General features: G+C 46.6%; 1 protein-coding gene across 1 annotated transcript in view; it reads right to left on the reverse strand.

Moving 5' to 3' along the window:
- MPDZ (multiple PDZ domain crumbs cell polarity complex component) overlaps positions 1-26,135 on the reverse strand; it is a 798,673-nt gene that overhangs the window by 160,969 nt on the left and 611,569 nt on the right. Inside the window, exons 40-41 of the mRNA XM_085633687.1 lie at positions 18,864-18,947; positions 18,561-18,754 (exon numbers count right to left, since the gene is read on the reverse strand). Coding sequence (XP_085489813.1) covers positions 18,561-18,754; positions 18,864-18,947 — 278 coding nt within the window. The remainder of the gene's footprint in view (positions 1-18,560; positions 18,755-18,863; positions 18,948-26,135) is intronic.

Raw genomic sequence — 26,135 nt, forward strand, 5'->3', positions numbered from 1 at the left:
TACCTATCCTCCAACTACCCAACTTACCTCTTGAAGTGGTGATCGCACCTGAAGAATCTTCGTCCCCGAGCTTGCAGCCTTTGTTCGTCCTTGAGCTTCTCCATTGAAATCCATTGAGCGCCCGACGGCTCAAAAGCACCCTGCACCCAGCCGCCCGAGTGCCCCTGGGAGTGCAACCTCTATCCTAATCTACTTCCCCACTTGCTCTTAGCAAGTGACCAGGAGCCCAGCTCCCACAGCCGCATGGCCTGCTTGCCAGCAGCCACCAACCAAAGGCCCCCTGCCCACCATAGGATAACATTGGGTCTAACTCTCTCTACACCCAGCTACCCCTGTGCCGCTGAGGGTGTAACAACTGTACCTACCTGACCCTGGGAGAACCCTGAGTCTATGCTCAGAACCTTAACTCTGCCAGTCGAGTACTTACCCAAAATCCGATAACTTACTTTTCTTTCATAGGGTAACATCGACTGGCTTCACTAGGAAATTCTTCTAAGTGCCGAGTTTTGAAACTTTAAAATATTCACCTAAAATCAGCCGAATTACGAAAACGAATGTACTCATCTGTTATTAGGAGAGATGCCAGTGCTGGATCTTGGTGCCCAGCACTGACCCTGAAAAGTAATTACAACCGTACTTACCTATAACTTGATTTTCCTCCATAGGATAACATTGCCTGGTTTTTTGCCAGAAATTTTTCTAAGTGTCGATTTTTCAAACTTACAAATATTTGTTAAAAATCGCCAGTATAACAAAAACGTATTCTTTCAACTGTTTACAGGAGATGCACCAGTGCTGGATCCAGGATCCAACACTGAGTAAGAAAAAGTAACGATAACCCTACTTACCTGCTAAATGAATTTCCTCCCGTAGGATAACACGGGTGATTCTATGTGAAAAAGTTTCGAAGTGTCAACTTTTAAAATACAATAATATTCCTTAAAAATCACAACTGTAACCAAAACGTTTTCACTCAACTATTTACAGGAGGTGTCCCAGGATTGAATCTAGGATCCAGTCCTGCGGTAAGAAAAGTAATCCAAAAAGTAATCAATTGCATTTAACTAGAAATTCCCATTGAGCTCAATGTATAATTGTGTTTGAAATTGTGTTGCCTATTGCAACAACTGTAACTATTGCATTCAAAAGTCTATTGCCTATTGAAAAGTATTTAACTAAAGTATCTCATTCTGAGAAAGTATATTTTGATACCTATTGTTGGTTCTAAAATAAAACAACCATATATTTTTATATACAAACCATTGGCCTAGAGTACAGTTCTTGAGTGTGTGAGACCATTTGCTGACTGAGTGTGTACAACAAATGATTTACACTGTCCTCTGATACTGTCTTACTGCTTGACCAAGCTACCACTTTAGAGAGTAAGGTTATATCTAACTTTAGCCTCTGCCAAACCTCTGGGGACTGTGGACTCTGTGCACACTGTACCTATTTGGGAACAGTATATACAGAGTCACTTTCTTACACCCATACACTCACAGACCTACGCAGGCACTGACACATCTACTCACTGACCCATGCTGGCACTCACAGACCCACTCAGACACGTATACACCCACATGGACAGACCCACTCACCCATCCACACACAGACTCACACAGGCACTCACACACCCACTCAGGCATTCAGACACCCACTAACAGACCTATGGAGGTATTGACACACCCACTCACAGACCCATTCAGGTACTTACATACCCATGTAGGCACTCACAAACCCACTCACAGACCTAAACAGCCATTCACACACCCACTCAAAGACACACCCAGGCAGTCCACACCCACTCACAGACCCACACAGCAACTCACACACCCACTCAGAGACCCATGCAGGAACTGACAGACCATTACAGACCAACACAGGCTATCACAGGCCCATGTATGTACTCATACACCCATTTACAGACCCATACAGGCACTCAGAGACACGCTCACACACCCACATAGGCACTCACACACCTTCTTATAGACACACACCTATACATGCACTCTCATACCCACTGACAGAACCAAACAGGCAATCACAGACCCACTGTAGGAAACTGGCTCTTTACATACTATACCAAAGTAAGGTATAGTGTGCAGAGTCCAGTGGAACCCCAAAGGTAGGGAGAGGTAAAAGTAGATAGCACCTTACTCTCTATTTGTGGTAGTGTGGGCGAGCAGTAAGGCTTTATCAGAGGTAGTGTTAAGCATTTGTTGTACACACTCAGGCAAGAAATGATGTCACACACTCAAAGACTGAACTCAGACCAATTTGATTGTATTAAAAATATAAATTACTTATTGTATTTCTAGAACCAAGCCAAGCCTGGTGCAGGTAAGTGAAATAATACTTTGCAAAATCTTATGTAGTGATTTACAGTTGAATTCAGGTTCAAATGCAGTTGGTTGATTTGCAGGTAAGACAAAAGTTTAAAATTACTTTTTTGTTACTTTACAGATTACTGTGCACGTTACTTATTGGATTACTTTTTAAGTTAATTTTGCTAATCAGTGTGATATGCCTAGATATCACACAGAAACATTTCCTAGTCAAAAGGTAAGCAATTTAGTTTGTACACATATGCAGTTTTTCAATGTTTCATACAAACCAACTCCACACTTAGAAGAATTTTCAAGGAAAAACAGTCAATGCAATCCTATGAGAGGAAGTTAACCATTTACAGGTGAGTACCTGTTTGTGGGAGTTGGTATTCTGGGGTTAGAACCGGGGTTCCCCCAGAGTCGAGGATGCACTCTCAGAACACCCTCAGCTGCATCCAATGTTATCCAATGGGGGATATGGTGCTTCCAGCTGATGGCTGCTAATGAGCAGGACACAAGGTTGTGGGAGCAAAGCTCCTGGAATTAGACTCAGGGCAAAGGGATATCCGAGTTAGCATCCAAAGTGCACCCACAGGGGCGGCTGGGTGCAAGTTGCTGTTTTGGCATCGGGTGTCCTGTTGATTTCAATGGGGATTCTCTGGTTGCAACAAACACTGCAGGCTTGAGGACCAAGATGTTCTGGAGGTGACCACCGGTTGCAGATGTAAGTTGGGATGCCTGGGGATGCTGTGACACCATCGGTTGGGCCACCCAAGGTTGTGGGACGTCGGGTGCAGGGGTGTCTTTAGGCATTGGGTTTTCTTACCAGCTCGGGTTGAGGTTGGGGTGATACTCCAGAAAGGGGCTGCAGGCGTCGATTGGAGATTCAAGGTGGGTCAGAGCTCACCAGATCTCAGGTCAGGATCGTGGGAGAGACCTCCTCGTGGTGTGGGCCACTTCATCTCGGGCCGTGGGCATCGGGTGAAGACTTGCGATTTTGGCCAGAGCCAGAGTCTGTGGATGAGCAAATCCAGTGCTCATGGGAGACAAAGTCTTGGTTTTGGAAGGCAGGGCAGGGCAGGTCCTTCGGGTTCTTGAGGGCTGCTGGCTGGAGGGCACACCGGGATTTTGCTGGAGCAGGTTTGAGGTGCGGACAGTCCAAGTCAGTGGGCATCCTCCTCTTCTTAGTTCAGCACTGCTTATGCGATCCTTCTTCTTCTCTTCTTCTGGTCAGTTCTTGTCTGAGGAGGCAAGGTTTAGGGTTGCCCCTAAATGAATATATACCCTTACAATGCATGCGAATACATCGCATGCCATTACAACGCGGTCGTTACAACGACTGCATTGTTATAACGCATACCATTACATCGCAAGTCATTACTACGACTTGCTGTAGGGGGCACGCTGGACTTAGGAATAGTATTATTTACTATTCCTACTCCAGTTTGTGAAACAGCAGCGAAGGTGTTGGATTCTAAATACAACACCAGTGCGCCCCGTACAGCAAGTCGTAGTAATGACTTGCGATGTAATGATATGTGTGGTCACAACGCGGTCGTTGTAACGACAGCGTTGTAATGGTACGCATTGTGGAGACAGCGTTGTAAATGCTGTTTACCCCCTAAATACTAGATTTAGGGACGTTACAGGTAAGTAAAGGTCGGGACCAATGGGTCCCTTCATTGGGGTGGGTACACCCCCTATTATGCCTCCCTAAAGTGGGAGGGGGTCATATTCCTCTTTCTGGTTGGCTGGGTCCTCCCATCTGCAAGATAGCGGGGGCTGAGAGTTGTGCTTCACCTCGCCTCTCCAACCTGAGGGGTGGGGTTGGCAAAGGTGGGCACACCTCCCTTCCTCACTTAGGTTTTCCTGCCGACTCTCCTGCCCAAAGTGGGGGTCAGAACCAGTGGGGGCCAGTTGCTGGAAGCAGCATAGGGCTGGGGTACCTCACAAAGGCGGCATGCCTTTGAAGCTTTCCCTTCGTGGACCCTGCCCATCCTCGTCCCAGGATGTGCATTGTTTCAGAGCCCTGAGAGCAGCAGGCTCTCGACCCAGGGGTCAGTTTTGTGGTGGCTGCTGGCGGGCAGCCACTCAGCCAGGACACTAGAGTTAGGTTGTTTTTCAGGGGGCATCTCTAAGATGCCCTCTGAGTGCATTTTATATTAAATCCACACTGGCATCAGTGTGGGTTTAATGTGCTGAGAAGTTTGACATAAAGCCAAGGCATATAGCTAGTTGAGAAAACAGTGTAATAGATTTTACTCCAACTGCCCATACATCTTTTAGCACAGGGTCTTGTTTTAATAATAATAGTAGGCCTTGCAAAATTTTTATTATGCTGACAAAATTTCCTAAAGGCCTAACTTTGTGAAAATTTGCATTACATGATTTCACATACCTTTTTCTAAGGGAGTAAGCACCACATGTAAAAAATTCTCATGAGATACAAGCGTAAGACTGCATCACACAAAAAGTGTCTCTCTGAGAGACTGGTTCTGCTCCACCCAGTCTCCTGCCACTTTCTTGAGAGTTTTTTTATGTGAGGTGAACGCTCTCATAAAAAAGTGATTTTCAATGCTACCAAATAATGTTTTCCCTATGAAAGGCCAGCAAAAAAAATTTCTCCATGAAAGCACAATTTTGTTTAATTTCATAACATTTTTATGGAATTTCGTGAAATTTCATGAGAAAAAAATACATGATTTCACACACCCCTATTAAAGACTGAGAACTGCTTTACTGGGTGTTGAGCTTACATTTCATTATTAAAATAGAGAATGCATATCTGAAAGACAGTTGACCATACTAAGGTAAAGCTGACCATCTTAAGCATTCTGTTGGTGTGGGAATGAGTTTTACATTGGAGGTCACTGAGGTAAATGCTGCAGAGAAGTTAACTAATATAAGGAAAAAGGAGTTTCCATGGTCAAAGATCCTTCATGTATCATCCTGAATGCAGAAAATGGTAGGTTCTGTGCTAGATCTTGAACTGAAACCATGTTGCAAGTAATCTATATATTGTTGACTTGTGGTGTAATTTTATAATTGTCCAATGACATCTATCTCTAAATATTTAGCTAACAAGAGGATGGTGATGGGTCAATATTTATGGGGATGGTCAGGGTTGGCGTTGGGCGTTGTAATAAAAGGCGGCCAAGGCCTGTCTATAGTTCAAGCTTATTGTGTATAATCTGAAGCATTCACAGTGTTCCTCTGCTACATGAGGCATGAATGAAATTGGTAGTGAATTCGTTTATTTAATTACCTCCCTGAGGCCCTCTAGGGTGAAGGGAATAAAAGTGTGCCAACAGGCTGACTGGTTGTTCTTTAGAGAATTCAGATTTGATTCAATATGTGTGAACACATCAGGAACAAGCTCATTTTTGATATTAGAATTTTTGTCGGTGAAACAACTTGCAATAGTATTGAATTTACAAAAGGAGTGTGATGTATTGTTGAGGCTCTTTTTATAAAATACCTTTTCTGCTGTCATGGTATTTGGGATTATGAGGAGTTTCTGTCACCTACATCCTGTAGCTCTCAGTGTACTGGGTTTGACATTAATACCAGAATGAAACCTGTGCAATGATTTTTTCAAGTTTTCAATAATGGATGTCACAAGTGCTTAACGACCAGGGTGCCAAAGAGTTTTTTCTTTGTTATAGTGCTCACAGAGCTGGCTTGGCTCAATGTAGTCCTGCGAGATGTGAGAGATTAAGCAAAGTTTGTATTTCCGAGGTTTCTTGACACTCTCAGTGTTATCTGGTTAGATCCTGTCCGTTCAATAGGTGGAGATAAGAAAGTAAGGAATGCGCTAGTGATTGGACCAGTCAATACGCACAAGCTATAATGCTAGAATGGAGACTTTAGTATGTATGTAGACAGAGTGTAGTAATGATGAAGAGAAGTCAATTGTTACTCTTTAATCAATGGTATGGCAGGCCAAGGGACCAAACTACCGGAAGGGAGATCTTTATGTAGACAAAGGGACGAGGGGGATACATTCTCCCTGGATTCAGACTAGCGATAAACATAGGAATGAGAGAAAGGGTGTGCTCCACGACTAGACACCATCTCTGTGAGAGGTAGGAAAAAGGAAAATGAAACTTTGTTTATATAAACCTTCACCCACTCTAGTAGTGGCATGCTTCATCATCGGGTTCACCCTGACCCCTAGAAGTCAGGGTGGGCTCAACCGTATTCCAGGGAGAACTTTGAATAGTGGTGTGTATGGGGGAAGCTAAGCGTAAATAGAAATGCCTCATCCACACCCAAGGTATCCCATTATTAGCGAGGTGGACGAGACATGATTAAAATAAACTACTGAAGAGGCAACAAAGATGCAATTGTTCTATGACCCTTACAGTGGCAACATGTTTCTGCCCTACTCTGATGGCCGTATTAGGTCCAGGGTATTCGTCAGGGTGGGTTTGTTTTACTAGTACTCCCCGGTGATGTTTCTGTAATCAGAAAATTATTATTCTGGCATGCATTTTAAATTATAGGCAAACAAAGGGAATGAATACTTGCTTGTCCAATGGCACCTCTAGGTATGAATATATAAACAAAAAAGCAAATTTTACAGTGAGAATGTGGATTCGCGTGTCACAAAAAAACACAGGATCGTGTGTTTTTCACTTTCTATACTTAAGATAAATTGTTCCTGCAACACAAATGCTGGTGCAGGTGTCACACAAATGTTTGTTAATGTTGTTTAGGCTATTGATTCTATTTCTCTTCATAACAAATGTTTTTCTATGTTTTATGGGTTTCAAATGATTTGTATTGTATTAACTTGATAGATTTTGTATTGTTTTGCATCTGTATGGGTTTAAAAAGATAAACTGAATAAAAATAATATATGATGAAGAGGAGGAGGAGTCTTGTATAGTGTTTTTTTTAGGTCTCGCCTGAGCCAGCGCATGCACTGCTCTGCGAGACATTTAGTAGCGGGCTTTGAAAAGTCCTACCACATGCTTTTTGCTGGCATAGAGCGTGCGGTTACACGCACATGCACGGGCGGAGGTGCCATCGCGCGCGCACCACTCGTGTCCTTTTTTTTTCCTTTTAGCGCGCGCACAAAACTCCCGCTTCTCCCCCTCCCCCACCACATATCGCGACTCGCGGCCAATGCTTGTTTTTTAATGCACTTCGACTGCTGAAGAAAACACAGCTTCGCAGAGGTGCTGCAACAAAATGCCTACAGTTCCGAACTCCCAGGAACGAGTTTATCATATACGCAAATGGTCTTATAGGAGTAGTATATAACTTAAAAATACGAAGCTAAGTGTAGCAGAGAAAGCTTCGATCAGCAAAGACCGGCTTCCTACTACCAGTTTCCTTCCGTTATAATAGCCTCTATTACCTTTCACCCGGAAATGAAACAAGTGACCTAGTGAGAAACCAATTTTCAACTAGGTAATTAGAGCATACATGGCAGAAAAATAGAGCTTTCGCCAGCATTCACCGACAAACGCATAAATTACAAGGAAAATATACAAACATAACTTACCTAAGACATAACCTAAAATAAACGAAACACTTGAGAACTTGTGCCTTCTCCACTTATTTCAATATACGAAACTTTTGCTGTAATTACTTTTTACTACATACAGGAAAAAACACAATGTAGAGATTTTCATCAACCAGACTCACTAATTCTTTCATAAGAATGATTTTATATTGTATATTATGCAACAGAATGGTGTTGTAACTTGGAGGGTGCCTTTTTAGCGATTCCTATATAGCTATTCGTCATGTTATTTGTTCAAAGCTTTACGCCGCTCCTTTCTGTTTCCATGCTATCATCAGTGTAAGGCTGGGGTTTGCCTGGCTCTATCATGGCCACCTCTTGGGACGTGGTCACTACCCTGGTTTTAGACCGGAACACGCAGGTCTTGTGGACGTTTGTTTCAGTGCATTTTTCGGGCACGTTGCTGTTGTGATTCGCGTTGCAGTTCAAACTTTGTATTTTTTTGTTTGGGTTAGTTTTTTCCCTGGGAGACGATGAAGTCGGCTTTGGAGAATTACTTCAACTGTATCCTTGCTATGTTGCCGGTGCTTGTTTTTATGAATTTTTTGATATCTGTGTAATTATTTAATCTCATTGATGTAGTTACCGAGCCAAGGCGACTAGCTAATACCTAGTTTTTCTTATTATGCGGTTTCACTTTTTGAGGTGGGGGTGTTCTACTTGGGGGGGGGGGTGTTCTACTTAAGTGCTGGGTTTTACCATAAATAAAATCTGGTGTTGCTCGAGTATTGAGATCACGAAATTACTGAACATCCTTTCCGCTTTGATTCGCGTTCCCATATGTGTATGGCACCTGATTCTATTAGAGTGTTTGCTATCTCACCTGTATGATCTGTTTATTTCCTGTGGGAAGAGGTAAGGAGTTTCCTTCAAAGGAACGTGAAGGACATAACGTATGTTTTAACCAATTAATTAAACTACGTTTAAATGTGTAAGCGCTACAAGTTATGCATACATTTTCTTTAGTAAATGCTTGGGTCATTAAGCTATCTGATCGCATCAGCACAGAATAATTACATAGGCAAAGTCAATATCTCTAGCTAAACACTTATAAGGTCCCAAAAGCGAGACCTATTGGCTATGCCAATGCTTTTTTTAAATAGAGTGGTATCTTTGTATTGTTTGCCCATTGAGAATAAAGTCGCTGAAGAATTTGGGATATTTGCATTTCAGAGGTGGATACATTTGTTATTAGAAAAGGAATATGCTACTTACCAGTATGCATCTTTTCTTGGCATGTAGAGCTGCAGAGTTGTACACTTAGCATAGATCGCCATCTGGTGTTGGGCCCGGATGTTTGCAGTTTTTTTTTGTTCTTTGGACAGTCTTTGGAAGTCACGAGTTCGGTGACTCCTCCTTCGGTCCGTACTGCGCATGGGCTTCGGCTCCATCCTCAGATTGTTTTTCGCCAACAGGGAAATGATGGAGCGTAGTAATAACAGTGAGAAACCCATGTGTGTTGTATCTAAATAAGATGGACTGGAACGGATGTAGGTAGCCAGGGAGGCGGGTGGGCGTGTACAACTCTGCAGCTCTACATGCCAAGAACAGATGCATACTGGTAAGTAGCATATTCCGTTCGAGGCATATGAGCTGCAGATTGTACACTTAGCATAGATTATATAGCAGTACCCAACCTTAGCGGCGACCACCGGTATCCGTTGCAGCGGTTTGAAAAAGTGTCTTTAGTACAGCCTGGCCCACACTAGCTTGCTGCTTGGAATGCACGTCTACACAGTAATGTTTTGTGAAGGTGTGCGGTGTTGACCATGTGGCTGCTTTGCAGATGTCATCTAAGGGTATGTTCCCTAGAAAAGCCATAGAAGCCCCTAACTTTCTAGTAGAGTGGGCTTTAGGTGGAACAGATAATGTTCTTTTTGCCTTTTGATAGAAAATTTGTATGCACTTTACAATCCACCTAGCTATCCCTGATTTAGAGATGGGGTTGCCTTTATGTGGTGGAGAGAAGGAAACAAACAATTGTTTAGTCTTCCTGAAAGGTTGCGTTCTTTGTATGTAGTACAGTAAAGCCCTCTTAACATCAAGTGTGTGTAAGGCTCTTTCCGCAACAGATTGAAGTTGCGAGAAAAAGACAGGTAATTCCACCGATTGATTGAGATGGAAGGGGGAAATTACCTTGGGCAGAAACTTCGGATTTGTACGAAGTATGACCTTGCTGTGATGTATTTGTAGGAAGGGTTCCTGTATAGTGAACGCTTGTATTTCACTAACCCTTCTAAGGGAAGTGATAGCTACGAGGAAAGCTGTTTTCCAGGTGAGGAACAGTAGCTCACATTTATGCATTGGTTCGAAGGGTGGACCCATTAGCCGTGTAAGAACTACATTTAGATTCCATACAGGGGAGGGGGGTGTCCTGGGAGGAATTACTCGTTTAAGGCCTTCCATAAAGGCTTTAATAGCGGGCACTCTGAACAGTGATAAATGCTGTCTGTTCTGTAGATAAGCAGCAATCGCTGCTAGGTGTAGGCGTATGGATGAATATGCCAGGTTACACCTGTGAAGATGGAGCAGATAGCATATGATGTGCTGTATGGATGCATCTAAAGGGTTGATTGTATTGTTACGGCAGTAAACTACAAATCTTTTCCACTTTGCGGCATAGCATGCTCGAGTGGTAGGACGTCTGGCTTCCTTGATAATGTTCATGCAATCAGGGGGCAGGATAAGGTACCCGAATTCTAAGATTTCAGGAGCCAGATCGCAAGGTTGAGCTGAGCTGGGTCCGGGTTCCTGATTTCTCCATGGTTCTGAGTTAGGAGGCACGGGGACAGGTGCAGTTTTTGATGTGGTACCACCGAGAGCTGTAGTAGTGTGGTGTACCACGGTTGTCTGGCCCATGTTGGAGCTACCAGAATGAGTGTGAGGGAGTGCTGTTGTAGCTTCCTTACCACTAATGGAATTAGCGGGAGAGGTGCACAGGCGTATGCAAATTTGCCTGACCAGTTCATCCATATCGCATTGCCTTTGGACAATGGGTGTGGGTATCTGGCGGCGAAGCTTGGGCAATTTTTGTTTTCGTGGGTGGCGAAGAGGTCTATCTGAGGATGCCCCCACTGTTGGAAGAATGGGCGAAGAACTTGTGGATGCAGTTCCCATTCGTGCAGTTGTTGCGTTTGTCTGCTGAGCAGATCTGCCATGGTGTTTTGCACGCCTGGAACGTGCTGTGCCAGGAGAAAGATGTTTTGAGGAATTGCCCATCTCCATATGCTCTGGGCTAAGCGGGAGAGCTGGGGAGAGTGTGTCCCCCCCTGTTTTTGAATATAATACATTGCAGTCATGTTGTCTGTGCGAATGAGGACTGCTTTGGCTGAAATCTGTTTTTGAAAAGATTTTAGGGCTAGAAAGATCGCCAAGAGCTCCAGATGGTTGATGTGGAGTGACTTTTGCTGTGGCGTCCATAGACCTTGCACTGGGAAGTGTAAGAGGTGCGCTTCCCAGCCGGAGAGCGATGCGTCCGCTGTTAGAATCACCTGAGGAACCGGGTCCAGGAACGGCCGCCCTTTGGAAAGGTTTGTGGTGTTCCACCACTGCAGAGAGTGATGGGTGCGGCCGTCCACCAACACCAGATCCGTCAGCTGTCCCTGGGCCTGGTTCCACTGTCGTGCTAGGCACTCTTGGAGTGGACGCATGTGGAGTCTGGCATGGGGCACTATGAAAATGCAAGATGCCATCATCCCTATGAGCTTCATAAACACTCTTGCTGGAAGAGAGTGTTGAGGAAGGAACGTTTGGCGCAAGGCTTGTATGCTTGCGATTCTGGCTGAATTTGGATAGGCAATACCTTTGGAGGTGTCTATAGTGGCCCGAGATATTGCTTTGTGTGAGATGGTAGGAGGTGGGACTTTTGGTAGTTCACCGTGAAGCCTAGCTGGTGGAGCAGTTGAATGGTGCTGTTGGTATGTTGCACACATTGGTTGTAGGACGCGGCTTTTATGAGCCAGTCGTCTAAGTAAGGGAAGACGTGAATATGTTGACGTCTGAGGTGTGCTGCTACAACTGCTAGGCATTTGGTAAACACCCGTGGTGCGGTGGTGACCCCGAAGGGGAGAACTGTGAACTGGTGATGTTGACCGTCCACCACAAACCTGAGGTACTTCCTGTGAGAAGGGTGTATTGGAATGTGAAAGTATGCGTCTTTCAGATCCAAGGTAGTGAGAAAGTCTCCCTGACAGAGGAGTGGGAGGACTTGTTGTAGGGTGACCATGTGGAAATGGTCTGAATGTATGTATGCATTTAGAGGCCGGAGGTCCAGAATGGGCCTTAGGGTCCCGTCTTTCTTCGGTATTAGGAAATACAGAGAGTAGACCCCTAGGTTTTGCTGATTGACGGGGACCTGCTCTATAGCGTGTTTTTGGAGGAGGGAGAGCACCTCCTGTTTGAGCAGTGTGGAATGTTCTTGAGACATTGGACGGTGTCTTGGTGGGATATTGGGTGGGGTAGATGTTAGCTCGAGACAGTACCCTGACCGAATAATTTGGGTCACCCATTTGTCCGATGTTATGGATTCCCATGCATGGATAAAGTTTTGTAGTCTGCCCCCGACCGGAGTGGGATGGTCTGGGGGGAGCGGAGGGAAGTCATTGTGCGGGCGGGGTGGCAGAACGGGTGGTGTTAGCTTTGCCCCTGCCCTTATTGTTGTTGCCTCTGTAACCACCCCTTTGGTAGCCCTTTGAAAAGGTATTTTGAGGAGGGGACTTGTAGGAGGTAGAGTCGCTATCGGTGGAGTAGCCTCTGCCTGTGCTACGAAAGGATGAGCGTCGAAAGGAGCGTTTAGGGGTCTGTGATTGCAGCGCCCCCATAGACTTTGCTGTGTCTGTGTTCTTTTTCATTTTTTCTAATGCTTCGTCCACCTTTGGCCCAAAGAGAGTTTGTTGGTCAAAGGGGTGATTTAGTATGGACGCCTGGACTTCCGGCTTGAACCCTGAGATCCTGAGCCAGGCATGACGACGAAGCAGGACACTAGTATTTATGGCTCTAGAAGCAGTGTCAGCTGCATCGAGGGCACACTTAATGGAGGTGTTAGTAATCAATTTACCCTCCTGTATCAGGTCATGAGCCTTGCTTTGTGTTTTTCGGGGAGGTGCTGTATAAGAGCCTCAAGCTCATCGTAGTGTGCTCTGTCATAGCGCGCAAGAAGCGCTTGTGTATTTGCAATGCGCCATATGTTTGCAGCTTGGGAGGCGGTGCGTTTGCCAGACGCGTCTAGAAGTTTGGATTCCTTATCGGGCGGCGGGGCCTCTCCTGAGGACTGGGAGTTAGCCTGCTTTCTAGCTGTGGACACAACTAGGGAATCTAAGGGAGCAGGGCCCTTAATGTATGTAGGGTCTGTGGGTGCCGCCTTATACTTTTTTTCTATTCTAGGGTTCAATACCCTGGCCCTGACAGGGTCTTTGAACACCTCAGCAGCATGCTTGGTGACACCCTTAAGCATGGGCAATATAGCTGTGGACTTGTCCTGAATGTCAAATGTATCCAGTAGGAAGTCGTCTTCCACTGGTTCACTATGCATTTCCACCCCATGGTAGTGTGCTGCTCTCTGCACTAAGTGGTGAAACCCTAAGGAGTCCTCTGGGGGAGACGGCCTGGATGGGTATAGGTCGTCCTGAGGCACATCCGGTATGTCAGGGTTTTGGTAGTCTTCCCATGGGTCTGGGGTCCCCGGTGGAGCGGGGTCCATTGGGGCGTCCGCCGGGTCATAATCTGGATCCCCGTAATCCGGATCTGGGGACGGGGTCGGGGAATGATGAGGCAAGGGTGGCGGAGACCTGGGAGGGGGAGGGGGTGGAGGAGGTGGAGGAGGCGGAGGAGGAGGTAGTGGGGAGGGCATTCTGAGAGGAGAAGTAGCAGAGTCCTTCCGCTTGGGCGGTGGAGGAGGAGCCGGTGTGTCAAGACGTCTTTTCTTGACAACTAAAGTCAATAGCCCAGTCTTTGGATCTTTAAATAGAGTCTTTTGCAAAGGGTCTGGTGTAAAGAGGTCCAATGGCACCGAATCGTCCGCTGGCGCCGATGTTTTTGGAGCCGAGGATTTCGATGGTTTCTCTGCGCCATGCTTTTTTGGAACCTCCGGTTTTTTCGGCGTCGAAGTATTTTTCGGCGCCGGAGCGTCGGTGCCAACAGATTTGTGTTTGTGTTTGGTCGGCACCGAGAGTCCAGGCTTCGGCACCGGTGGCTTCGGAGTCGAGCTGGGTATCACTTTCTTCGGTGCCGGACGGTGTTTTTCGGCACCAGGCGTCGGCTGGCTCGAGCCCGAGCTGCCGTGAGACTTTGGAGGCTTCGACACCGGGCCCGAAGGTGGGGTGATAGAAGCGGTGTGCTTGGTTTTACCCAGGCCTGCAGGCGAGGGCGTAACCTGAGTCTCTTTGGTTTTGGGCGCGGGGGTGGGAGGGGGTACAGTACTCACGACCCGCTGCGCCGGTGTGATGTCCTCCACGTCGGAGTCGTCGGCCTCGGAAGCGCTGACGACGTCTTCCTCCTGCTCGGTGTGTAGTTGCCCCGAAGCTCCGGCGTCGTCTCCAAAGATGTCCGGTGGAGCTGCGGTCGATGAGTGCGCCATGGCGCGTGGAGCTCGTCGATCCCGGATGGTCTTTTTTGATCGAAAAGACTTACAGGCGGGGCAGTCTCTGGCCTCGTGTTCTGGAGAGAGGCAAAGGTTACACACCTGATGGAGGTCGGTGTGGGGAAATTTAGACCCACATTTTGGGCACTTTTTGAACGGAGTCCTTTCCATCGGCCGGGACCGGAGTCGAAGAGGGTCCGAGGGCCGGTGCCGATGTGCGGAATGGAGAAAAGTGCTGCTTCGAGAGATGAAGATTAGATGAAGAAACTCGAAGAACGAGGATTTTCCGTCGAGGCTGGAACCGTAGAAGTTCGAAGCCGGAGCACGAAGTATCACATCCGAGCCCGATGGCGGAAAAAAACAATCTGAGGATGGAGCCGAAGCCCATGCGCAGTACGGACCGAAGGAGGAGTCACCGAACTCGTGACTTCCAAAGACTGTCCAAAGAACAAAAACAAACTGCAAACATCCGGGCCCAACACCAGATGGCGATCTATGCTAAGTGTACAATCTGCAGCTCATATGCCTCGAACATAATGTTTTCCTAATTGGAAATATATTGGGTTGATATTGAGAGGCTTTGCTTTGGGAGGGGTGATCTTTATGAATAAGATTTTTAAAATGCTGAATGTATTGGCTCTGTTAATCTTGCATCCTGTGAGCTATTTGAAAGCATGGATACCACTACTTCTCTAGTTCCCAGTCTGTTTCTGCGAAGAATATAATAACCAGGAGGAGTACTAGGTTCCTTGGAGGTTAAAATGATGAGGTGCATGTAAGGGACAGCACGTTGAGACCTTTGTCTTGGATTATAGCAGGAGTGACATTGAAATTTGCTATAACTGACCTACACTGTTGACCTGATACACATATTTAAGTTGATATTTGGTTTGGCTGGCTGTAGTGGAGTGTGATAATTTCGACATGAGGTTCTAGGATTAGATCTAAAAGGCCCGGGTATTAACATATATTCAACAGGAGCATGGTTTTAAGACATTTGTGATAGAAACAGAGATATCTGATTTGTGGTGTCCAGTTTTGGAATAGCAGGACTTTTTAACTGTTAAATAACATTGTAACTTGGATTACAAGACGAGCACCATCATTTTCCATATTATACATTGTTTTGTTATCTGAGTTGATATTGGCATGCTTGTTATGAATATATATATATTTTAAAGATATTTTTATTGCCATTTTATACAAATCAACACATTAAGTACAAGAAGGATAAAGGAGAATACAAAACAAGTTACATCATCCATTACTGTCTACATTCGTGAGTACTTGCTCCACCAAGACAGTTATATCATGGCAATTACGTGGGAAGTCGTCCAACATCAGACCATCATGTGCATATGTATTTGTAAATGTGATCATATTGTGCGAGTAACAATGGTCAAACCCAGGAAAAGAATAAAGGAGAGAAAAGGAAAAAAGACCAAAAAAAACGAGTAACTGGTGCAGAGGAGTGGTGTGGACATGTCAGGAGTGGTGTGGACATGTCAATAGAATTGAAGGTCCATTAGGCCCCCCCCCCGCAACTGGTATCCCTCCTTTATCTAGCCCGACACTCCCGGGGACTTCTCCAGCCCGTGCATCTCCTCCCCATAAATCAAACCCCTGGTACACCAGGAGACCCTTGATGAGCGAGTTTTGCTGCGTTATCTATATGTGGTTTGTGTTCCGTCTCTTCCCTCTCACTGCTGGATCCCGCTAGTTTCTCCATTCAGCCATTATCTCTTTCCATTACTCAGCAATTGGGTGCTCAGCAATTGGGTGCATTCTCAATCCCTTGGTCTCCTCCCATGCTAGTGCTCTGCCCTCTGTCCCTGCCCATGCAACGACATCTCTGTTCCAGGCTGCAACCTGTGCCCCCCTCGAGGATTTCCACTCCATCGCTATCCTGCGCTTAGCGAGGCCCAGTGCAAGATCTACCAAACGGTTCCCAACTTTGCGCTTTGGTGGCCTGGGGAACAGACCCAGCAGGCACGTCTGAATCGTTAAGGCCAAATCCCTACCAAGCACGTCTTTGATCTTGACCAACCCGCCTCCCAGTAAGGACGCACCCATTGGCAATCCCAAGTCATGTGGCAAAAGTCAGCATCCGGGTGGGCAAATCTGGGACACTGTCGCACCTCCCCTCCATATGTCAGGTTGAGCCGGTGTGGCGTCATATGTGTGTAGTTGAATTGGATATATTTCAATTGGGTATTCCGGGAGAACTTCCCGGATAGCGCAAAACCTTACGCCACTCAGAGTCGGTAAGGACTCAACCCCCAGTTCTGTCCCAACGCACCCGCAATCCATCTAGGGGGCCGGTGGAAGCCTCCACTAATGTGGCATAAAGCCATTTCACCAGGTTGTCTTGTGGTGACCAGGGTGAATAAAGCATGGAGGACAGGGTGTGTATAAGGTTCCTCCCTCCCAGAGCCCCATAAGTGCACAAACGTGAGCATCAACACTTCATAGTGCAGGAACTAACCCGGGGGAGACCACTATCGTCCACAAGCTCCGCAAAAGGAATCAGTACCTTATCTAAGTAGCAGTCCCCAACAATATCCAGTCCGGCCTCCGACCATCTGGCCAGCTTGGTACTCGTAAATGTGGATTGGGGGTCTCTGTGTGGCAGCCCTACAAGAGGTAGCATGTGGGAATACTTTGCAAGTTGTTGACCTCCACTGTAACGTCGTCTCCACGTCTGTAAGGCCGTGCGCTGCAGCAAGGAGCAGTAAGAGGTGAATGTAGCCGGTATCAGGAGCTTTGCCGTTACCAGCTCGGGACTCGATACCGGGTCGACCAGGCACGTTCCTCCCTCGTTCACTCCCTCCACCCACTGAGCCAACCACTGTAATTGGGCGGCCAACATATAAAATTCAAAATTCAGCACCCCATGTCTTGCCTCCGACATAGGACGCTGGAGAGTTTGCAGGACATCCTCGGGCATCCGTCACCCCAAACCAAGCGCCACAGGAGTGCATGTAGAGGTTGAAACCAGCTTCTCGGCATCAAAACTGGGAAATGCACGAAAAAGTACAACAGTCGAGGCAGCATAACCATTTTAGACAGCGTGATCCGGGCCTTAATGGGCAATTGTAGCGAGCTCCGGAACTGAACACAAGAGCGAAGGGAGCGAAGTGCCATTCCCAGATTCCCATCCCTCAAATCATCTAGGTCATGAAAAATATGTATGCCCAAGTATTTAAAGATTCGATGTGCCCAGAGAGTGTCGACCGGCAGCCCCTCCGGCAGAGGCCCGGCTATGGAAAACATGTAGATGTTGGTTTTATTGACCTTGAGGCCCGAAAGGAGAGCAAAGTCGCCCAGAATTCGTAGAGCCGCAGCGGCCCCCTCAACTGCCTCTGTGAGGTACAGCAGAAAGTCGTCTGCATATAGAGGGATGTGGTGCCGTCGCCCGCCCAAGGTCAGTCCCAGCCCTTTCCCACCTAGGCAAAACCGCTCCGCCAGCGGCCAGGGCAAATAGGAGTGGGAAAGGGGACACCCCTGCCGGGACCCCAGGGAAATCTTATAAAATCTGGATATGGTTCGGCCCGTTTTGACTCTCGCAATGGGCGAGGCATAAAGAAGCCGTACACAACACACCCAATCATTCCCCAGTCCCATGCGGTGCATGACCTCAAAAAGGTACTCCCAGCCCACTGTGTCGAATGCCTTCTCCAGGTCGACAGGCAGAACCGCTGCCTGCTGGAGAGCTGGTGCATTCGCACGGTAGAGTACGGAATAAAGCCATACTGCGAGAAGGGATAAATCCGTTTTGGTCATGCTTGTTATGAATAATACCATAACTATCAGAGGATTGAAGCCTTCTGTGAGCAGATGGAGCTCTTTTTTATTGTAGGTTTCATTGTTTTGATCAGAGGTTTTGAGGTGTAAATTGGAATGCAACTTTAAAGAGTGATTATCTAACTTGGTGTCAGTCTCTATGACTACATCTAACAGTGTTGTAGGAGAAGTGATGAGATATATTTACCTGGAATATCTTTCTGTCATTCCAAAATAGGATGTTTTGAGTAGCTGCAGGGACTAAAACAATCCACAGTGCAAGGTACAAAACATATGTACATCAGCAAATAAAGTAAGTGCAATAGCTGTACAAGTATACCTTTTTCCAACAATACTTAATCCTAGGCCTTTTCCTGGTTTCTTCTGAAGCTCAACAGTCAGCAGATCATACATATCCTCCTCTTTGTACTGGGCCTCATCTCTGTATACAGTGAGGCGGACCTTCTGTGGTGTTTGCCTCAGTACATTTATGGCTTCATCATGTGTTGCATTCCTTAGGTCAATTCCATTAACCTGCAAAAGATTGCAAGTTATTTATCAAGCTGTTTAGTAAAGGCCTTGCAGAACCTAAATCAAATGTTCATGCAAATTATTTAAATTAGATGAATAAAGAGCAACACACCTCCAAAATCTGATCTCCAGCCCAGAGTCTTCCATCCTTTGATGCAGCTCCTTCCTCATAAACTTCATGAATAATGATTGCTCCCTACGATTTAGGAGGAAAAGAAAAAATAACACACCTTTCACTATCAGATATAAAGTACTCAGTTTACTTTTTTACATTAGCTATATCAACAACCTTTCTTTCTTCACACGTTAGACAGACAAGACTGACATTGGCAGCTCCTGTAGAAGACACAAATATATTAAAATAGCAAATAATGGAAACCTTGTACTGTTCTGGCTCTTGTCACAAGATTCTTTATGCCCCTAAAGTGTCTCCTCCTGAATTGCGATAACAGCTGCGGCCCATGCAGCTAAGAGCGATGGGGCCGGGTGGGGGGGCTTTTGGGTTACTACGACAGATGGCCATGAGGGAAAATTAAATAAATAATTAATGTTCCCTCGTTGTCGTCTGTTGAAATCCCCCCCCCCCCCCGCTTACCTGCACCAGCCGCAGCTGTGCGATTATATGCATGTTTATATCAAAGCTAAATCAAAAATGGTCTGGATGTTGCTGGTTGTCAGGGAAAGTAAAGTAGTCAGCAAAATTAGAAATTCTGAATTCCCAATTCTACTAAAACCAGGATGGCTAGTTTAATTTGAAAACATAAGAGACATATTAACTTCTATCAAACTTGTCTGCCATTGACATTGTTTGGTGATAACGTTATGTGTCAAACACACGGGTAAACCAGTGTATCTTATATTCTGAAAGTGACACTTCCCAGAGTACCTTCACAAAGAATCAACTGATATCACATGGTTCAGCACAAGACATGCATGCCACTTTTTATGCTGGAGGTTGCAGTTCCTTCACATCATCAGTGTCACATAATTGCATGTCGCTGAGTGCATCAGTTATAGTGCTGCTTCAAGTCTACTTTTGTATTCGACTGCCTGCATAAACTTTGGGATATTTTGTCATATCCTGCCATCTGGGCCTGTGACCTCTAACAATTTACCCTATAACCTATCTTTATTCGATAAACAGTGTTGCATTATAGCCTTCCTTGTATTACAATAATTTGCTAATTTTTGTTTTTTTCAATGCAAGTACAAAGGCTTTATCCTATTACGTTTCGATATTTATTAGGTAGGAAAAAGGAAGTGCTCTTTTTGCAGCCTACAGGTATACAATTCTCATCACACATTCCTGCATACGTGTTTCATGGGAGCACAGAAATCTTTGACAGGCAGGTGACCGGCTTGCCGGACCAAAATAGCAGTCATGCATCAGTGAGCTTTTTGCCTAGTGCCTAATAATCCTCCCCAATCCTCTACAGGGATAGAGAGAGAGACACGCCACGGAGCTCACGCGGTCCTCATGGTAGAGATATTAACTGGCTTGTTTTTAACTGTGACTAATGTTTTGCGGGGAATTGAAAAAGCACTGATTTCACCTGGGGGAAAGTTGTGATTACCTTGCTGACATTGAATCTGACTAAAGTAGTTTTTTAAATTGTGACAATTGCGCCCAAGAGACACACATCCTGCTTTTAAATTCAAATTGTATGTGGGGGGCAGCGTGGGGAGAATTTCATTGGGCTTACCTACGGCCACAATCTTTTCTGCCGCACACCCATCGTTAGAGCACGTCTGCTTCTCAAACGCGGTCTAGTGTTTGGGGGGATTACAGCTGCTGCACAGCAGAGCTGATTGGTTGCTGGGCGGAAGGGGTTAGCCTTAACTGCGACGCTGGAGCGAACGCGCAGCAGATAGAGAGAGAGAGACACGCCACGGAGCTAGGGCGGTCCTCATGGTAGAGATATTAACTGGCTTGTTTTTAACTGTGACTAATGTTTCGTGGGGAATTGAAAAAGCACTGATTGTACCTGGGGGAAAGTTGTGATTACCTTGCTGACATTGAATCTGACTAAAGTAGTTTTTTAAATTGTGACAATTGCACCCAAGTGACACACATCCTGCTTTTCAATTCAAATTGTATTTGGGGGGCAGCGTGGGGAGAATTTCATTGGGCTTACCTACGGCCACGATCTTTTCTGCCGCACACCCATCGTTAGAGCATGTCTGCTTCTCAAACGTGGTCTAATGTTTGGGGGGATTACAGCTGCTGCACAGCAGAGCTGATTGGTTGCTGAGCGGAAGGGGTTAGCCTTAACTGCGACGCTGGAGCGAACAAGCAGTGGACGCGCGCAGCGGGCGCGCCGCAGCGTGCCACAGGCACGCATAAGGCAAGCCCGTCTGCGCCCGTCCGCGGCTGGCCGGGGCTAGGGGCCATAACCCCTGGTTCTAAACGGAGATATTCTGCTTTTGAGCTACAATCCCTGGCCACAGGTGACCATGGACTTAATAACAATGCCATAGCCAAACTCAAAAGTGAAAATATTCTGAGGCAACATGGGACAGTTAGCCACACTAGACTAAGGCCAGCACCTCATAATAACATCAGCCCAGGACACCCTCCGGGTTTAAACATAGCAGTTTTAAATACGAGATCTCTACAGAAACACCATCTGGAGATCTTCACTCTTCTCCAGGAGGGGGATATTGACATACTGGGACTTACGGAAACTTGGTTGGGTGACACCTCTGCCCCAGACATCATCGCTGCCCTCCCTGGTGACTTTGATGCCCTCTGGCACAACAGGCAAGACAACAGGAGAGGGGGGGGGGGTGGTGATTCTTTTTAACACCAGGACCAGGGCCACCAAGATCATAGCAGAGAGCATAGACAACACAGACATGCTAGGAATTAAAATCTCCTTTAAATCCTCTTGCCTCCTTCTCCTGGTAGTCTACCGCCCCGGCGGCAACCCCTGGGTTTAATAACTACTTCGCTGAGACCGTGTCTGATCTTAGTACACGATACCAACGACTCGTGGTGGTTGGAGACTTCAACCACCACTGGGAAAAAAACCCTTGAGAGCAGCATGCCAAACAGCTTGAAATGGCAATATCCTCCATGGGGCTCCATCAACTGGTGGATCGCCCAACCCACATCAAAGGGCACACTTTGGACCTGGTTTGGTCCTCTGACCCGCGGGATAGGCTTATGGATATTCGGCCCTGCGCCTGGTCAGACCATTCGTTGATCTTGTGTTGGGTGCCTATAGATAGCCCACTTCCACAATTTCCTCTTAAATGGAGGAAGGTGCGGAGCTGGAATACAATTCAGGCAGAGAACTTAGTGGATACACTACAGAGGCTACCCTCACCCAATTTTGAGGAAGGCAATAATGATTTAGAAAGCATAACTCTCACTAACACCCTACAAGCTGCTACTGATCAGGTAGCTCCAGAACGTAACAAAAGAATTAGACATAAAGGCAAGGGGGCCCCCTGGTTTAACGAACAACTGAGGGAAAGGAAACAAAGCCTTCATCAAACCGAAAGACGGTGGCGGAAAGCTTATGACCCCGCCGAGCTAACAACGTATAAATCTCTACTTACACTTTATAATAAGGCCATCATATCTAGAAAAGCTGAGTACTATGCAGCGCGAATCGCCGAGGCGCCTAATATACAAAAGGAGACTTTTAAGATCTTGAAAGAACTCAGCAAAAAGTCAGATGCTAACTTTGCAGTAGCACCCACCGACTGTAATGTCCCACAGGCTTTTTTCCTCTAGAAAGTAGCAGACATTCTTTTAGAGATTGAAAACACGCGTATTACCACAAGCTCCCCGGAATTGTCCACTCCCCTACCCCCCACTGGCAATCTTCTCACCAGCTTTCCTCAACTAGACTCAAGGGCTCTCACACTCTTGGCCAATGGCACCAAGTCAGGCTCCCCTGTCGACCCATGCCTGCCACGGATCTTCAGAATGGCTTTGCCTGCCTTGGAAAGCCAGATTCTCACCCTCCTGAATAATTCCTTGGCGACCGGCCTGGTCCCCTCAAATTTGAAGGAGGCCAGAGTTACTCCTCTTTTGAAAAAACCAGGGGCAAACAGGACCGTATTTAAAAATTACAGGCCTATCTCCCAGCTTCCCATCCTGGGGAAGGTCATGGAGAAACACGTCTTGAGGACCATTTCAGCATTCCTGGAGAAACACGATCTTCTCCATGCCCACCAGGCACGCTTCAGAGCCCGTCATAGTATGGAGCTGGTTATGCTATCAGTTCTGGACGAACTCAGGCTTAAGGCCGACAACAAAGAATCGAGCGCCTGATCTTATTAGACCTGTCAGCGGCGTTCGATATGGTCTGCCACCTAAAACTACTCACCCGGCTGGCGGACTTGGGCATTCAAGGGCAGGTCCACAAATGGCTAGAATCCTTTCTATCAGGAAGAACGCAGAGGATCCAATTGGCTGAGCAGGTATTGGAAAAGGGTAACATCTCATGTGGGGTCCCTCAAGGCTTCGCACTGTCCTCCCTCCTCTTTAATATATACCTACAGCCTCTGGTGGCTGCGCTCGCCAAAATGGACTGCAGAGTATTCAACTACGCGGATGACACCCAACTCATCCTAAGGATCGATAACTCGGCCCACGCCCATCAGTCAGCCCTGAGCATACTTAGGTTCACAGTTACCTGGATGACTGCTAACTACTTAAAAATCAATCCAGACAAGACGGAAGTCTTAGCCATTTCAACTAAAAACAACCCCTGGAGCGATCAGTTCTGGCCCCAGGAGCTAGGAGTCACCCCCAACCCAGCACCAGTGGTGAAAAGTCTAGGTATCAAGATCGACTCGGAGCTTTCTATGACCAATCAAGTCAATTCGGTGGTCGGAACTTGTATAGGTCTTCTTATACATCTGAGGAAACTGGTCCCTCTTCTTTCGGTCTCGACAATGAAAACGATAGTAGCAGCAACTATTGTCTCAAGACTCGACTATGGTAACGCGCTTTATGTTGGGCTACCCCAGAAACTTACGAACAAACTGCAGATAGTGTTGAATGACACAGCCAGGCTCATCTTCAGACTGCCCAGAAGAACTCATGACACTCCCCTGCTGAGCGAATTGCACTGTCTGCCCATTAAGCAAAGAGGGAAGTTTAAGGGGTTGTGCATTACCCACAAAGCTCTTTACGGACACGCCTCAGGGTACATAATAGAACGCTTACTCAAATATGTGCCAGGGCGCGCGCTGCGCTCAGCGGAAGCCGGCCGGCTGACCTGCCCATGCTTTAACACCACAGCCAAAGGAGGGAGAGCTTTTTCGGTCCTTCTGCCACAACTTTGGAATCAGTTGCCCGGCGATCTCTGGAAAGAACCCAGACTTCTCCCTTTCCGGAAACAACTAAAAACCTTCCTTTTCAGAGAAGCTTTAGACATGGCTTAAAGTCCCTCCAGTACCTGAAGACCTGGTACGCCTCTTTGATTATGTTTTCTCCCTCTTCCAGAGCGCTAAGAGACCTGTCGGTGTATATGCGCTATACAAGAGTAAATTAACATAACATAACATACAGTAGGTCGCTATTAGTGTGAAAAAGGAGCATTCCTGAGCCACAAAAGTGAGGTGGCAACTCCTGCTGACCACTTACCCTAACCGTCATCAGCGCGTGCTCCCCACTGAGTAGGTCACAAGTAGGGAAAATGCTAAGGCGGCCTGTTGCATCACTGCCAGGACTTCAGGCAGACCCATTGGACCCTCCTGATGGATCAGTGGTCCTGAGGAGCTGCGGCGGAGGGTCTAGGTGGAGGCAGAACAGAGAGAGCAGATTGCTGCAAGTGGGAGACTGCTGGGTCACGTGCATCAAGATGCAGTGCCCGCAGGGTGCACAGATTATCAGCACAAATAGAAACTGAATCAGAAGCCCCTAATTAAGGAGTAAGTCATACAGAGGAGGCCCTGTGGACTGTATTTGGCGAGAAAGCCCTGGTAGGAATCTTCCAAGCAGTCTCCTTTGCCACCAACATGTCCTTTGGCTGGGGCATGCCTGTAAAGTGTGCCCCATACCTGCATCACTGGGAGTGACAGATGGGGGGTTGAACTATAAGACACCAAATCTCATGAAGAGGAATACCTGGAATGAGGAGAAGTGCCACTTTTCCTCTTTGACTCCCACCATTTGCCTTGGACTGAAAACTGATCCACAGGTCCAGTGACCAAAGGATGGGACTAGAGTGGCGTGCACTTCGGGAGTCGGAATACCCAAGTGTCTACCTAGCTAAGATACAACTGCCATACAGACCTAAAGGAGGAGGGTGGGTCTTGGGCTGAGCACCTGGCTTGCTAGATCATGTTTTACCAGCCTCTTGACTTCCAAATTCAGTCCTGAATGACAAAGTGAAATCTTCTTGGGTGGGTGGGTGTGTGTGTGTTTGGGGGGGGGGTATTTCCTAATCCTGAGGCTATAAAATCTCACTTAGGGGAGTTCCTTGGGGGTTATTGTGACTGGAACTGGGGCCACAATTCGCCCTGTAGCAGCAGATACAATTGAAGTGCAGACCTTCAAACCTTCGGGACAGCCAAATGTGGTTCCAATGAATTAGGAACCTAGGCCGCTCTCCTCCTCTGGCCTGGGCAGCGCTAACAAGCTTTCCTACTCCCTCTTACTTTCCACTCCCTTTCTTGCTGCCGAACGTCAGTCAAGATGGAGAAGGACAAACCCACCCTTAACAGCACTCAAGAGAAAATGAATATATTCATGACAATATCAAAGATCAAGGCATCCCAATCTGTGGAAGGAGTGCAAGTACCACAACCAGAGATCACAGACGACACATAGTTCTCAATTGCAATGATAATCCAAGTGACCCACATGTCCAGGTCGGCACTAGAGTTGAAAATCGTTGTAGTGGGGATGGTAGTTGCCCTCCTTAGACAGTCCCTGTGAAATGCCATAGACCGAGAGACTCAAGCAGAGGGCTGGATTTGACAGCTTGAACACTCGGTGAAAGGCCTCAGAACATCTATGCAGAAACTACCACTGAGTCACAAAGACACCGGAGGAACCCGCTAGAGGGCACACAGGGCAACACCAGAAGAAATAACCTTCACTTTATTGGATTTCAATCAGCTGGAGAGCAGACATGTAAAGGCGCACTAGGGACTTCATCCAGCGTCCAACTGCAGGTGAGAGGAAATTTGAAACAACAGACGTTCTGCGGTTACAATTACTGTTCATTCTACAACTGTATCTTCATCTTTTTATTGCTCCTCTATAACTTCCTGATTTGGGTGGAGGACACACCCAGGCATTTTGGTAAGCCACCGTATCGAGACACAATGGCCTCATATATTGGTAGACGGGCAACGCAGGCGTCCATGCAGTTTGAAAATAAACTGATATACTCTTTTACATGGATCTTGAATGGCT

The sequence above is a fragment of the Triturus cristatus genome, chromosome 2_1, assembly GCF_964204655.1.
Source record: "Triturus cristatus chromosome 2_1, aTriCri1.1, whole genome shotgun sequence".
Classification (NCBI taxonomy): Eukaryota; Metazoa; Chordata; class Amphibia; order Caudata; family Salamandridae; genus Triturus; species Triturus cristatus.